General features: G+C 33.8%; 1 protein-coding gene across 2 annotated transcripts; it reads left to right on the top strand.

Annotated features, from left to right (window-relative positions):
* The first annotated feature begins 576 nt into the window (after positions 1 to 576).
* On the top strand, positions 577 to 12,478 carry LOC137831687 (acyl-CoA-binding domain-containing protein 4). Of its 2 annotated transcripts, none has more exons than XM_068639467.1 (18): positions 577 to 993; positions 1,744 to 1,814; positions 2,064 to 2,127; positions 2,218 to 2,301; positions 3,279 to 3,473; positions 3,607 to 3,684; positions 3,872 to 3,967; positions 4,086 to 4,152; positions 4,809 to 4,870; positions 5,096 to 5,235; positions 5,538 to 5,664; positions 5,742 to 5,856; positions 6,804 to 6,892; positions 7,044 to 7,127; positions 7,223 to 7,393; positions 8,346 to 8,486; positions 11,583 to 11,642; positions 12,022 to 12,478. In XM_068639467.1, exons 1-18 carry the CDS (start codon positions 829 to 831, stop codon positions 12,211 to 12,213), a joined length of 2,001 nt encoding a protein of 666 aa, XP_068495568.1. In that variant the 5' UTR covers positions 577 to 828; the 3' UTR covers positions 12,214 to 12,478. The 2 variants fall into 2 exon arrangements, with proteins under 2 accessions (XP_068495568.1, XP_068495567.1); XM_068639466.1 differs by having other exon boundaries at positions 585 to 993; positions 7,223 to 7,405.
* The last annotated feature ends 1,215 nt before the right edge of the window (positions 12,479 to 13,693 follow it).

Genomic DNA, 13,693 nt, shown 5'->3' with positions numbered 1-13,693 from the left:
TAAAAATATCACAAGTTAACCTTTGTTTTGTAATAAGATTTTCCAATATTTAAGTTAGTTTTTTTAAAATAAAAAATAAAAAATACGTATTTTGGAAATAAATTGTATTAGACATGAGTCTATAAATTAGTACAGAAATCATGATTAATCTCTGTATTAGTGTGCATTATGTGGAGTTTAATTATCATATATAACCATTATTTTAGGTCATTGAAGTGTATTATTTATACATTTAGCTGTTGCAGGAGTAATTGTTTTTTCGTCCACAATAATTTAATTGTCTAGAGAAAAAAATTAATAAAAAATATTGATAATATTATTATTTAATAAAGATTTATGAATAATAAAAGCTAATATATGTGGATATATAGTCTTACATTACAGTAAATTCATTTATTACATGGATAATTAGCGAAGACATTTAGCAAAGTAAATGTAAAAGGATAAATATGTTTTTCTTCAACTAATTTACGAAAAGACTGAAAATTTTATATTAGAAAAAAAAAATCCTACAATTTTTTAAGGAAAAAAACATAGTCCTTTAATAAAAATAAAAGAAAGTGTTGAACCCTTTTTAGAAAAACGTGCATGCAAATTAAGAAAAAGCGAAGGGGTATGTGGCTATTTCCGAAAGTTGAAGAATGAGTGTGGATCTGCGAAGAAGAGTGCGTCCGCAGAAAGAAGAAGTTGATATATATAAGCCAGTGGCACCTTCCTATTGCATCTGCATCCTCAATCTGAAGCCATTTATGCAATTGTGTGGTTGAATCTATGTTATAGGAGTTAATTTTGTTCCAAGTGAAGCGAATTGGTGGATCTGAAGCTGCGATGTCGATGGGGATGGCGAGAGCAAGTTCTGGTCTGCAATACCCAGAGCGGTTCTACGCTGCGGCCTCTTACGTGGGATTTGATGGATCCACCTCTCCAACCAAAACCCTCACTTCCAAATTCGCTAAGTCTACCTCTCTTCTTCTATACAGCTTATACCAGCAGGTACCACCTCAATAACCTTAACCATCTGCACTGCATTATGCCTCTTGCACGCTCTTTCAATATGGATTTCGCTTTTGGTTTTTGGATTTCGCTTCATTGTCTTCTTGTCGGTGATGCCATTCTATATTGATTGATTAGATCTGGTTTCGTTGGTGAATGGGATTGATGGATTGGATTGAAATGGAGAGGATTTGTATGACTCCATGGTAACCTCGTTAGTAGTTTATGGAAATGTTCTTTCGTGCTGATTGATCTTGTGGGGTGTGGGACAAGTAATTTGGCTATGGCATGTGAGTGGTGTGTGAATTAGATTTATTGTTGAATGTTTTAGATGTTACGTTTTGGCGATGATTTTGTTGTTTGGGGGACTGGCCGTGGAAACATTGGATGTTGTGTTGATCTATGTGGGTGTTTTTGTTTTTTTGATTGGTGTTAAGTCAATGGAATTGTTGGCTACGAAATAATAGAGTTGGATAAGGCTTGGTTGTTGTTTTTTCTGGGTTTCCTTTGGATAAACATATGTTTAGATAAAATGCGTGATCAAAATGTTGCTTGTATTTGGCACACTAGAGGTTGATGAAGCTAGAGATGTCATAGTTTGAACATGAAGGAATGGAATGATGATTTACTAGTGATTACTACCTCTTCAGCCAATGGTTTAATTAGTTTTTTTTTTCTGAAATGTGCTGATATTGCTGGAGTGAAAATAACAACTTTCGTATTAATTTATTGGAACATTTGCTATTTCAGGCTAGTGTAGGACCTTGTAACGTCCCAGAACCCAGTACATGGAAAATGGTGGAGCATGGCAAATGGGCCAGGTTTGTTTGCTTAAAACACACTTGCTGCTTTTAACTTTCTGTATGCTCTTGCTCTGTGCATCTGCTTGACGTCATTAAGGTTTTACCTTGCTTTTCTTGCATTTTCATTTTGCAGATATTTTGTCATGAATACTGCTCTGTCTTTTATCAATTATATTTTTTAATGGTATTATACTAGCAATATGCACTATTGCATTCCTAATCTTATTTTATCAAGAATATTATTAAAGATAGTAATTATTGATGCAGTTGGAACCAGCTTGGAACCATGTCTTCCACTGAAGCCATGCGTCTTTTTGTGAAAATATTGGAGGTCATGCAAATAATTTACATAATCACTCTTCCTTGGTATATTGTAGCTGTTAGCTGATTACCTTTTTTTGTAATTTCTTTTGTTGCGTAGGAAGAAGATCCTGGTTGGTATTCAAGAGCATCTAACTCTGTTGTAGAACCTGTTATAGAACCTGTTATAGACGTGCAAATGAATGTGAGTGTTGTTAAGAGTATAAGCTATATATAATACAGAGTCCTGTTAATGCTATGATGTTTTTCTCAAATGTTATTCATAAGTTTCGTCTGTAGTAGTAGTTATGCTGTTGGCTTGCAGTGAGCTTTACTTGTTATATGTTTATATTCGTGTATTATAACTTTATAGAGTAAGTACCGAGTGATCAGAATGTTGTTTGTATTCGTGGTGGTCAAATAATTTAAAAAAAGAAAGACGTTCTTTGGAAAATAAAATTTGATATAATTTATAATTTCAATAATGTGTTTTTACTACCTTTCACCCTGGTAGGATATGAAATAATAAAAATAGAAATAGGGAGAGGTTTTATTAATAAAGGAAGAACGATCTCGGCTGAGATTTTCCCAAGAGCTCAACTCTTTATAGAGAAGTCTCTCTACAATGGCTCCAACCCAAAACCAAAACCCGCCAAAATGATGCCCCCTTCCCATGATTACCAACTTATCTATAACTTACTCATACCTCTACACAATCAATTCCACCCACATAACCAGCTCCGTGCTCCAAAAATCTCTCCTTCCATCTTATTACACTTACTCAATACATAAAACTATATATGAGCTCTTTGCATCAACTTTGTGCCTCATGTTGTAAACTTTTGATTTATTGGGTCCTTAAGACAATTGGTCAATGGCAGTATTCAGTTCATATCATACCTAATAGACATGCACGCAATTCTTATGCAACTTAATTGAGTCAGTGATTTTGTTGCAAGTCATTTACAAGATTCCATGATTTGACATTTAGGATTTGATAGTTAGGTTTAAAATTTAGATTAATGTAAGAGGCATGTCAACTTAAGTGGTGTCAAGTTGTCAATACCATTGTAATAAGAACACCTTCCTCTATATTCTTATCCACTTTTGTTGCCACCGTCAAAGTAGTGATTTATTTTTCTTTTTTTCCTGCTTTCCAATTCCATCTTGCTGGTTTGACAGCATAATTCCAAAGTTGAACCAGTAATTGAGAATGGAAACTCTTATCCAGAGACAAAGACTATTTCCACTCAAAATGGAAGTGAAGTTGGAACAGAGGATAAAGATATTGTTGTGGAAGGCTTTAGTTCAGTTGGAGTATACGATCAATGGATTGCGCCTCCAGTATCTGGACAATGTCCAAAAGCCCGATATGAGGTACTGGCTCTTGTGAAATATGAAAATTATAAAATTCCATTCTAAACTAGTTTTTTTTTCTGCCATTTTTTGAGTTTATGATCTATTCTCTATTGGTTTTTCCTTCCCTAAGTCTAGTTGTTTGTATGTTTAGCATGGAGCTGCAGTTGTGCAAGATAAATTGTACATATATGGTGGAAATCACAATGGTCGTTACCTTAATGATCTTCATGTAAGCATACATTCAATATACATATTCCAGAAGCCATCTATTTTGACTGTGTTACAATTTGTCTTCTGAGGTTGACTGAAACCACCAATTTATATACTGTGTCTTGACCAAAAGGATTTTTGTTATCTGTCTCTCAGGTTGACTTAGTTACGTTTTGTTTACTTGATCTATATGGAAACAAATACAGGTTTTGGATTTGAGAAGTTGGACTTGGTCAAAGATTGAAGCTAAGGCTGGAGATGAGTCCCCAACAACTTCAATCCCTTGCGCTGGTCATTCTTTGGTTTGTATTGAACATAAAACTGCATAATCTAAGCCGTGTTCAATCTGCTTGTAGTTGGCTGCTAGTACTAATTCTGAAATTTTGTGGGATTTGGTGATGGAATTTTTTTCAATTACAGATTCCATGGGGAAATAAGCTTCTGTCTGTTGCAGGGCACTCAAAAGATCCTTCTGAAAGTATCCAAGGTATAATAATGATGTCATACTATGTTATCATGAATTTGGGTTGGATCTAACTCAGCCCCCGAATCTAGCTTTATAAGATGAGCATTCTCCAAGCCTTTATATAAGCTCTATTTTAGCCAGTATTGTCGATATGAGTTCTCTTCATCTATCATTCTGTGCATAAATACATGAGGAAATGAGATACATTAAGAAGTTTCATCAGGATTTATTTTTTTGGATTGGCCTATAAACTTCATTAATTTTAGTGACAACAATAAGCATAACTAAGGCATACTTACTCAAATTGTGTTCTGTATTCTATTCTATTCAGTAAACTAAAGCATGATACCGTCTCTTCATTCACTTTTAAGGAAAAAACCAATCAAAATTGCTGGTAGTGATAAATTTTGTATGCATATTTAAGTTGAACATTTAGGCCCATGTTTTGCTTTGTAATATAATTTTTTTTGCCTTCAAATATTTTTTCTAATTTTGAATTAGGCTTAAAGGCCCCTTTCTAAGAGTAACATTCTCCTTAGTTTATTGATTTGATCCATGACTGTTAATTATGCTCCCCTCCCTACCCCATTTGTGACTCTTCTCCAACTCCTATGTTTGTTGTTTTTTCTATTGAGGTTAAAACTAAGTATCCTTATTACTATTATGTATTGTGCCAGTGAAAGTGCTTGATCTTCAAACTGCTACATGGTCAACTCTAAAGACTTTTGGGAAAGCTCCGGTATGTATCTGTTGTTATCTTATGTTTATTGATCCCAAAATCCTAGAATTATATATTATCTCTCATTAGAAGTGTGTGACATATCACATTTGTACTGTGGAGGTTCTATGATTTTTGAATAGTGGAGGACAGTAGTTCCCCCTCTTTTTCTATTTTTTTTTATATTTTGAAATAAAAGTACATTAAAGGTCTGTTTAGTTCTCTTCAATCATATATACTTTGTAGGCATCACGTGGAGGCCAATCAGTGACCCTTGTAGGGGGAACCTTGGTAATTTTTGGTGGGCAAGATGCAAAGAGGACTCTTTTGAACGATCTGCATATTCTTGACTTGGAAACCATGACCTGGGATGAAATTGATGCTGTGTAAGTAGTTTTTCTGAAACACTCCTTTGTATCTAATTTTACCTTTTCTATGGGGATGAGAAGGTTGTATGGTTTGGGGAATGTAAAGGGTTTTATGTTGTAAAAGGAGAGAACTTGTCATAAAAAGTGTTCAGTGGGGTCATCTTTGTTTATGCCACGATGTGGGTATTATACATTGTAAATTATGTTACTCCTTTCATTAGTTGTGAATGTGTTGTTTTTCTCCCCATGCCAATATAAAGAGAAAAGGAAAATGAAAAAATAACATTGATGTTTGGTGCTAACTAAGTCTTAACTGGCAGTGGGGTGCCGCCTTCTCCAAGGTCCGATCATACTGCTGCTGTTCATGTGGAGCGATACTTACTTATCTTTGGTGGGGGTTCACATGCAACATGCTTCAATGATTTACATGTTCTTGATTTGCAAACTGTAAGGCCATTGCTTGTTCTATAAGATGATGGAGTGGAAAATCTGTCTCCATCTAATCATTTGTGTGAACTCTACAGATGGAATGGTCTCACCCCACACAGCTGGGTGAAATACCAACACCACGTGCTGGACATGCTGGTGTGACAGTAGGGGAGAACTGGTTCATTGTTGGTGGTGGTGACAACAAGAGTGGTATGCCTTTTTGCCTCTTAGAACTATACTTTCTACAATTGAGGAATGATTTTGCACTCTGCATAATGTTGCTTAAGTGAGAAAAAGATAGCTACCTCAACGTGGCACATCACTTTTATTTAGTTTTTATTTTAGTCTCGCTAAATATACTCTGCTTTTATCTTGTCTGGGGTTGTTCACTTATAATTTTAGATTAGTTAATATTGCTCGAGTGTGAAATTGTTAAAATAATATAAAATACACGGCTTTCTGTGTAAATACATTTTTAGTAAGGACAATTACATCAATTACATTCAAAATGCATTTGGGTATTAAAGAAGTTGCTTCTGTCGAAATAGTGGCTTCGTAATGTATTTTGGCCTTTCAGCAAAATGATCTAGCCCCCTACCTATTCCCCAAAGTGGTTTCTTGGAGGCCCCTTCAGAATGCTTTCTGGAAAATAGAGATAGTAAATAAATCAAACTTACAATTGCCACATGTGCCAATTTGCTATAGTTTTCACCTTCTATTCTTTAGTTTCTCTCCGGTTTTGTATATTTCCTGCATAGATGGAGGTTAGTTGACACATTTTTTCTCTTGATCCTTGCAACATACTTTGAAGATAGGGTAACAGATATGAGTTTATGGCACTGAAAGGACAGTAAAGAGTGTAAAAGCGTAAAGAGTGTAAAAGCTTTGATTAAGCATGCATTGACGCAATGACAAAAGTGCTTATTTATGCGAAAGTTAATGCACTGTTTCATTGTGAAAGAAAGTTATAGAGGAAAGCATTGCCATTTTATTGGGATCACTGAAGAGTAATAAATTCTGGGCTGGTTTTTATGCATCTACATGGCTTAGTTGGTTACCTTGGTTGTAAATTTACGTATTATTATGTTATGGATTTCAGGACACTTATGTTGCAGTCTTGTTTCACTATATATTATATATTCCATGTTATTCTGCAGGGGTCTCTGAAACAGCTGTACTGAATATGTCTACACTGGCTTGGTCAGTGGTAACTTCTGTTCAAGGACGAGTTCCTGTTGCCAGTGAGGTATTTTATCTATGTATTTTAACAATGCTGTATGTGATACAAAATCTAACTAGAGTACTGATCCTTGTTAACTGCATGCTGTGCTTTCATAACATAAGGTTATGTTTCTATTGCCATTGGATTAAGGTAATTAAGATGGTTCCTGTTGCAGGGATTGAGTTTGGTTGTAAGCTCGAATAATGGCGAAGATGTACTTATATCTTTTGGAGGGTATAATGGACGTTACAACAATGAAGTAAATATTATTTCAAACCTTTGCCTCTGTTTCTGTTCTCCTTTGCTTTTGCTTTTATATTTTCTTCCTCATCTGATTTGGTTTACTGCATTCAGGTATATGTTCTTAAACCAAGCCACAAATCAACACTGCAATCCACAATAATTGAAAATTCAGTACCAGATAGTGTTTCAGCTATCCCAAATGCCACAAATGCTACCCGAGATGCGGAGTCTGAATTTGAAGTTGGCCATGAAGGGAAAAATTGGGAAGTTGTCTTGGACAGTGTAGGTCCAGCTGTATGTATTACTGCAAAGGATTACATTATTTATTTCTGGTTTTAAGAAGCTCCTTGTTCCTGCATTCATGTTTGTTTGAAATTTCAATTGTGGTTCTCTACTTTATAAATATTATTATCTTTTGAATTTGGTTTAACAAGATATCTATTTTTCTGTTTGCATGTGTTTGGCTCACAATCCAATATCTAAACACTTGTCATATTGTTCTCTTTTTTTTTCTCTTCTATTTATAACCTTGCACGAATCTAGACTTCTATTAAAGGGTTTTTTTAACAAAGTTCTAATTGTATAATTGGCCAAATTCAGTTAGACATGCCTTTCAGTTTGCTTTTTACGGCACCAACACTTCTCACTTTGTGGACTTTTATCATCATCGTAAGGTTTTGAACCAATCATTTCCCTGCCCTACCCTAAAGAAACCTTCAACCCAACTCAACCCATGTAGTTCCTTAGCCTTGACTTTGTCATAAAACCCTGACCCTAGCCTGCTAAATTATAAATCCATTTGTTTCTTTGTCACTTTGAATTTCACAAAGTAACAACACAGTATAGTATGCTCATGTTATTGTGGCAGTGCGTGATTTTTCTCTTATTGCCAACATAATGAAGAAGGAAATATTAGTTCGTAACAAACTCCAAAGTTCAAACTACACTAATGCATACAATTATATATATGTATTCTCTTTCCCTCCTCAAGTAGCTAATGGACTTGAAATTTATGCTCATTTTTGCATTATAAGTCCGAATTGCTTAGACTGCCCCCCTCCAATCTGTGGTATGCATTTCATGATTTAACACACTTGGCCTCTTCCATGTTATTCCTGTCTAGTTCTTGCCTAAGCCCCTCATTTATATCCCCAAAAAGCATATCATATTCTAATTTATGCCATTTCATCTTTTTTCCTGTCAGTAACTGCTTTCATATGTTGCTGTCATACAGAAATCCAAAGGTGATGTTATATCAGTCCTGAAGGCTGAGAAAGAAGAGTTGGAATCATCACTCGGCAAGGAGAAGCAGCATGCTCTTCAATTAAAGCAAGAGCTGGCAGAAGCTGAGTCTCGTAACACCGACCTTTACAAGGTAAACTACCTTAGTGGTTGAAGTTCCTTTTCTAGTTTGGATTAGTCAGGAATGGATTCAGTTGAGGAATCAAGCACTGAAGTGGCTAATGATTAACAGCAAATAAAAATTAGAATTCTAGAGAAACTATTCCATTGCCCTTTTTCTTTCCAGAGCTATGAGTTACTGGGCAACACTCCCTCCATTATCTGTTAACTATACTGCTTTATTTTGTCTCTTGGTCTCTAGGATCAGTCGGTTGGGTCAGAGACCCAAGCAGAATGGGGTGTATGATTGAACTGGTTGATTCAGAGTAGAAAGGGAAAAATTGAAAGGAAACCCTACTTCCCTACTCTCCGATCCAGTATAAAACAGTAAAAAATCAGGTAATAAATAGATCGAATAAAGATTTTCCTGGATATTTTTGAAAGATCCAGGCCTCTCCCACATTTGTCCACAATGTGATATGATACTCAATCTTCTCCTCTTCTCCTATTTATTTCTTCCTATCACTAACTAAAATAATAGACAGTTAGTCATCGCTCATCATTCTGTTTCAACCTGTCTTTCTACTAACTTCTGAGGTTATTATCCTCTGCCCTTCTCCTAGCTCTCCTTTGATAGATCCTACTAATTAAGGGTCTTAGCCTATCATTGTATAAGCCAAAATTAAATGTTTTCTATCAATAAGGTTCAGGTCCATTATTTATTCATGATAGAATATTATGGTGTTGTTTGATTCAGATTTTTGAGCTCCACTGAATGGGAAAATTCTTGGCTGTTATATTTATTAATGAAGTCTGAACTATATCATTGAACTTAAAAGGTGCTAGTTAGATAAATTTATTACGGTAACTTTTGCATATTGTTAGATATCCTTAGTTATGGAAATTATTTTTCTGTAATTATTAGCCACTTAATAGTAATACATTTTGTAGTGTGCATTTACAAACGGATTTAGTCATGCTTCTTGGTTTCTTTCGCAACATGGTATTAGAGTTTCACCTGCCATCTTTGGAATAGAGACAGAGACAAATATAGGGGGGAGGCAACAGAAAATGATAGCTTAATGTGACATGATGGGGGTGAGGGATTACAAGTAGAACAAATATCATTCCAAAAAGCAATAGGAAGATTAGTGTTGTGTAAGAGGGCTGGAGGCCTGGGGTGAGTCAAAAGTTTTCCCAACATCAAGTAGAGGAGGAGGAGGATGAAGTCGACAGTAACACACTTGCAATGTAGGTGAAAGAGATGGATTCTCCTGTGGATCAGGTGGACCAATAGATATATATGGTTGGGTAGAGATGATTCAAATAAGAAAAGGAAGATTAGGAAGTAAGGCTTTAAAACAGACTCAAACTCAGGTGGAAACCTGTGAAAGAAATAGATTAAAATAAATTAATATTTGTTGAGACTAGGTAACAACTATGTGAAGGAGAGTAATTCTAACCATTGTGAGAACAAGTAGCAATTTTAGCAGGATCAGGACTATGATTATGACAAACTTGTGAACCCAAAGAGCGAGGAATTAGAGAGTGAAGATTTTAATGGGAAAATAAAATAGAGGTATTTTATTGTTGAACATCAAAGAGGGTATCCGGTTAGTGAGTGAGATAACAAGCAAAAAGAACATCACCCCAAAACTGATGAGAAACATTACCACAATTGACCTCGATGGGGCAATTGATTGCTCACTTGGTGACAAAGGTTATTGGTGTCCAAACTTGATTATGTTATTACTTTTTCTCCTGTAGATAAAATGTCTCTTGTCAAGTTTGTTCTTGTACATAACTGATATTTGTCATCCACCTTTATACCAACTTAGTCAATAATGTCTTTTTCCATGGTGACCCCTTTGAAGTTTGTGGTACAACCTCCAAGATTTGTTATTCTGGGGAGTCTATAGGTCAAATTCCTAAATTTGACTCAAATATTCTCTCAAAGCATGATTTGGTAGATTCAGTACTATGGTTTCGTAGTTGAGCATGCATGTCTCGGTATCTCTTATCACTCAGCCTTCTATCACCATTTCACTGCAAGATGTATCTATCTACTTGTTGTTTAAGTTGACAACATTGTTATTATAGGTAATGATCAGGTCCACCTAATTAAAGTATGTCACCATTTTCAACAAAAGATCCTAGTACTCCATTACTTTCTTGGGGATATAGGTAGCAGCACAAACCGAAAGTAGCATTATTATCAATTACCAAAGTATGCAATGGATACTCTGGTGAAAACAAAACTGGTGAAGCTAAGGCTATTGACATGGCCATGGATTCCAATTCCAAACTTCTACCACATCACAGGAGCCACTTTTAAATCCAGAGAAGTACAAGTGACTACTTTGGAACCTGAATTATGTCATTGCCACCTGACCAGATATTTCCTTTGCAGTCAATGAATATGTTGATTTTTTTACTTCTGTTGTGAAAGACTTTGTGATAGATATCATTTAGTTGTGAAATAAATTAGAGGAGCAAACCATAGGAAAAAAAGTTTTATACTCAAGTTATGTAATATAAGGGTTAGTTGATTTCTTGAAAGATATAAGAAAAATAATGTTGCTCAATCTAGTGCAGAAGTTGAGTATTGAGTAAAAACTTCATTCAATTGGAGAGATGTTGCATAAATAATGCCCATTTGTAATAATTAGTCTGTGTATGTAGCACATAGTTTGAAATCTATTATTCCACGAGACAAATAAAGACATTGAAGTAGATTTCTCTTCAATAGAGAGATGATCTTATCATGTGATATCATTGATTTTGTCAACACCAGTCGTTAAATGTCTTCAAATATTTTACTGGTCCTTTAATTGATTGTATGTTGCATCAAGCTCAGTACATACAATTTATATACTCAAACTTCTAAGGAAATGTTGATATGTTTAATGATAATAATTAGGCAGTTATTAGATATTGTTAGGTATTTTAATTGATATAAATAGACAAGTTAGGATTACATAATTTGGTATTTTCTTTGTAATTATTACCCACACCATAGAATAATACACTCTACTGTATATATATACTGATACATAGATTCAGTCATATCTCTTGCTTTCTATTTTCCTCCATAGTCTCCTTAAACTTTTATTTTGTGCTGATAATGTAGGAGCTCCAGTCAGTTCGTGGTCAGCTTGCTTCTGAGCAATCGAGGTGTTTCAAACTGGAGGTATGCATAGTGCTTTTGAGTCTTGTCCATGTTGGTCTTCAAGTGTTTTAGAATTGGATTGTATTTAGGTAGGTGATTGAATGAAAGTTATTGGACAAACATGGTGCACCATTTAATCTGATGGATAAAACATTAATGTAAACTATTCATGTGACAAAAATTTGATTTTCAAAAAAATTCATATTGTCTACAAAACTAGGTGACAGTTTCAAGTGTTTAATAACATATGATAACACTGATTATGGGCAAATATTTTTTTGAAGTGATCTAATTACCACCTAGTCTGCTTTAAAATTTTGTTATTTGTCACTTTTTTTTATATGAACGAATTTGTACTTGTTATTATTGTTGGACTGAAAAATAATATTTGAGAATGTAGGTGGAGGTTGCTGAATTAGGTCAGAAGCTCCAGACCATTGGGACATTACAGAAGGAGCTGGAGCTCCTCCAGAGGCAGAAGGCTGCATCAGAGCAAGCTGCCTTAAATGCAAAACAGAGGGAGAGTTCAGGTGGTGTGTGGGGTTGGCTTGCGGGTACTCCTCCTCCTGACCAGAGAGCAGATGATGCGTGAACCTCTTAGTTGAATAGCAGTGCTGCATTACTTTTGGTTTCATTTAACCAATTTTATTTCCAATACTTACTGTGTATTGATTCAGTTCTTCTTTTTAGTGATGTAAACAAGATTTAGCTTCTGTTTGACCAAAAAATTTCCTACACCTGAGGATGAGGACGATGGTATAAATAGTAGATGTTACTTTTGCCGCCATTTTTGCTGATGATTGTATTCAAAGTGACATACATTATTGAATGAAAAATATAGAAATTCTTTTGATTTAGCATTTTCTCATTCAACCAACAAAGAGCTGTTGGGGACCACTTTTGCATTACATAGTTAATTGAATTTTTTTTTGCCTAATCTTGCACTGTAATTTCATTAGAAATTATTTCAAGATTATTTCAAGAATAATCTCCAAATTAGCTGGTAATACAATTTTTATGTGATTATTTTATTAAAAAAAGTACAAAGTATTTTCTAACACTATTTAACTGGATTATAATTGTAATTACAAATTCACACCCAACAATTAAAGTAAAATCAATGCAATAACTTGTAGTTTTTCATACATATTATGTTATACTTTATAAATTTTATATATTGTCATCATTCTTAATATATTTAGTATTGTTTTTCAATGTTATAAAAAGTATGTTGGTGTTTTGTTTTCATTTAAAAAGAAATTGCAAGTTTTCATGAAGTACATGTTAGTATTCTTTTTTTTATCAGCAGTAGATGTTACTAATAGTATATATGCATGTGAATTCTTATATAAAAAATAATTATAAACATCAACATGTAATTAAGCAATTGACTTTAGGTACAAATTTTTATCCATTAAGTATCATGGTTTCTGTTAATTACAATGTCAGATAAGTATATAATATAGAAGACTACAGGGAGCTTAATCACATAATTTCAATAATAGAAGGATTTGTGCAACTGAAACAAGTATATAACTAAAGCTTGAAGGATCAAAAGTAAAAATAAACATATATAACTTTAACAAGTATATAAGTGTATATTTTAAGAAGTATTAGTTATAAGTATATTTGAATTCATATATATACATGATTATAATTATAAGTTTGAATCACATACTTACATATAAATAATCAAAAGTATAAGTTAATTAGTGATTAAATAATCACATAAAAATGCACATTATTCTTAATTTTGCTAATTTAAATTAAAGTTTTCATTTCTCATCATTAGAAAATATTTACTCTCCCCTCCCCCTAAACCATTTAATAAAGTCTATTTAATTTGCATCTGTACATGTAAAGTTGCTTGAATTTTATTTTTCACCCTTATGTAAAACAACAATCATTTATAGTCCATAATAAATATTATAATTAATTTTTTAACTTTTTTTTTTCAATTCAACATATTCTACTTCTACTTTATTTCTTTCTTTTTTATTTTTACTCTATCAAACTTAATTTATTTATACTTTATCTAAGTTATTTCTATGTATTAGTCTCTCTCAAGCTAA

This window comes from Phaseolus vulgaris, chromosome 6 (assembly GCF_000499845.2).
Source record: "Phaseolus vulgaris cultivar G19833 chromosome 6, P. vulgaris v2.0, whole genome shotgun sequence".
In the NCBI taxonomy this organism is placed as follows: Eukaryota; Viridiplantae; Streptophyta; class Magnoliopsida; order Fabales; family Fabaceae; genus Phaseolus; species Phaseolus vulgaris.
This window is presented reverse-complemented; position numbering and strand designations above follow the sequence as displayed.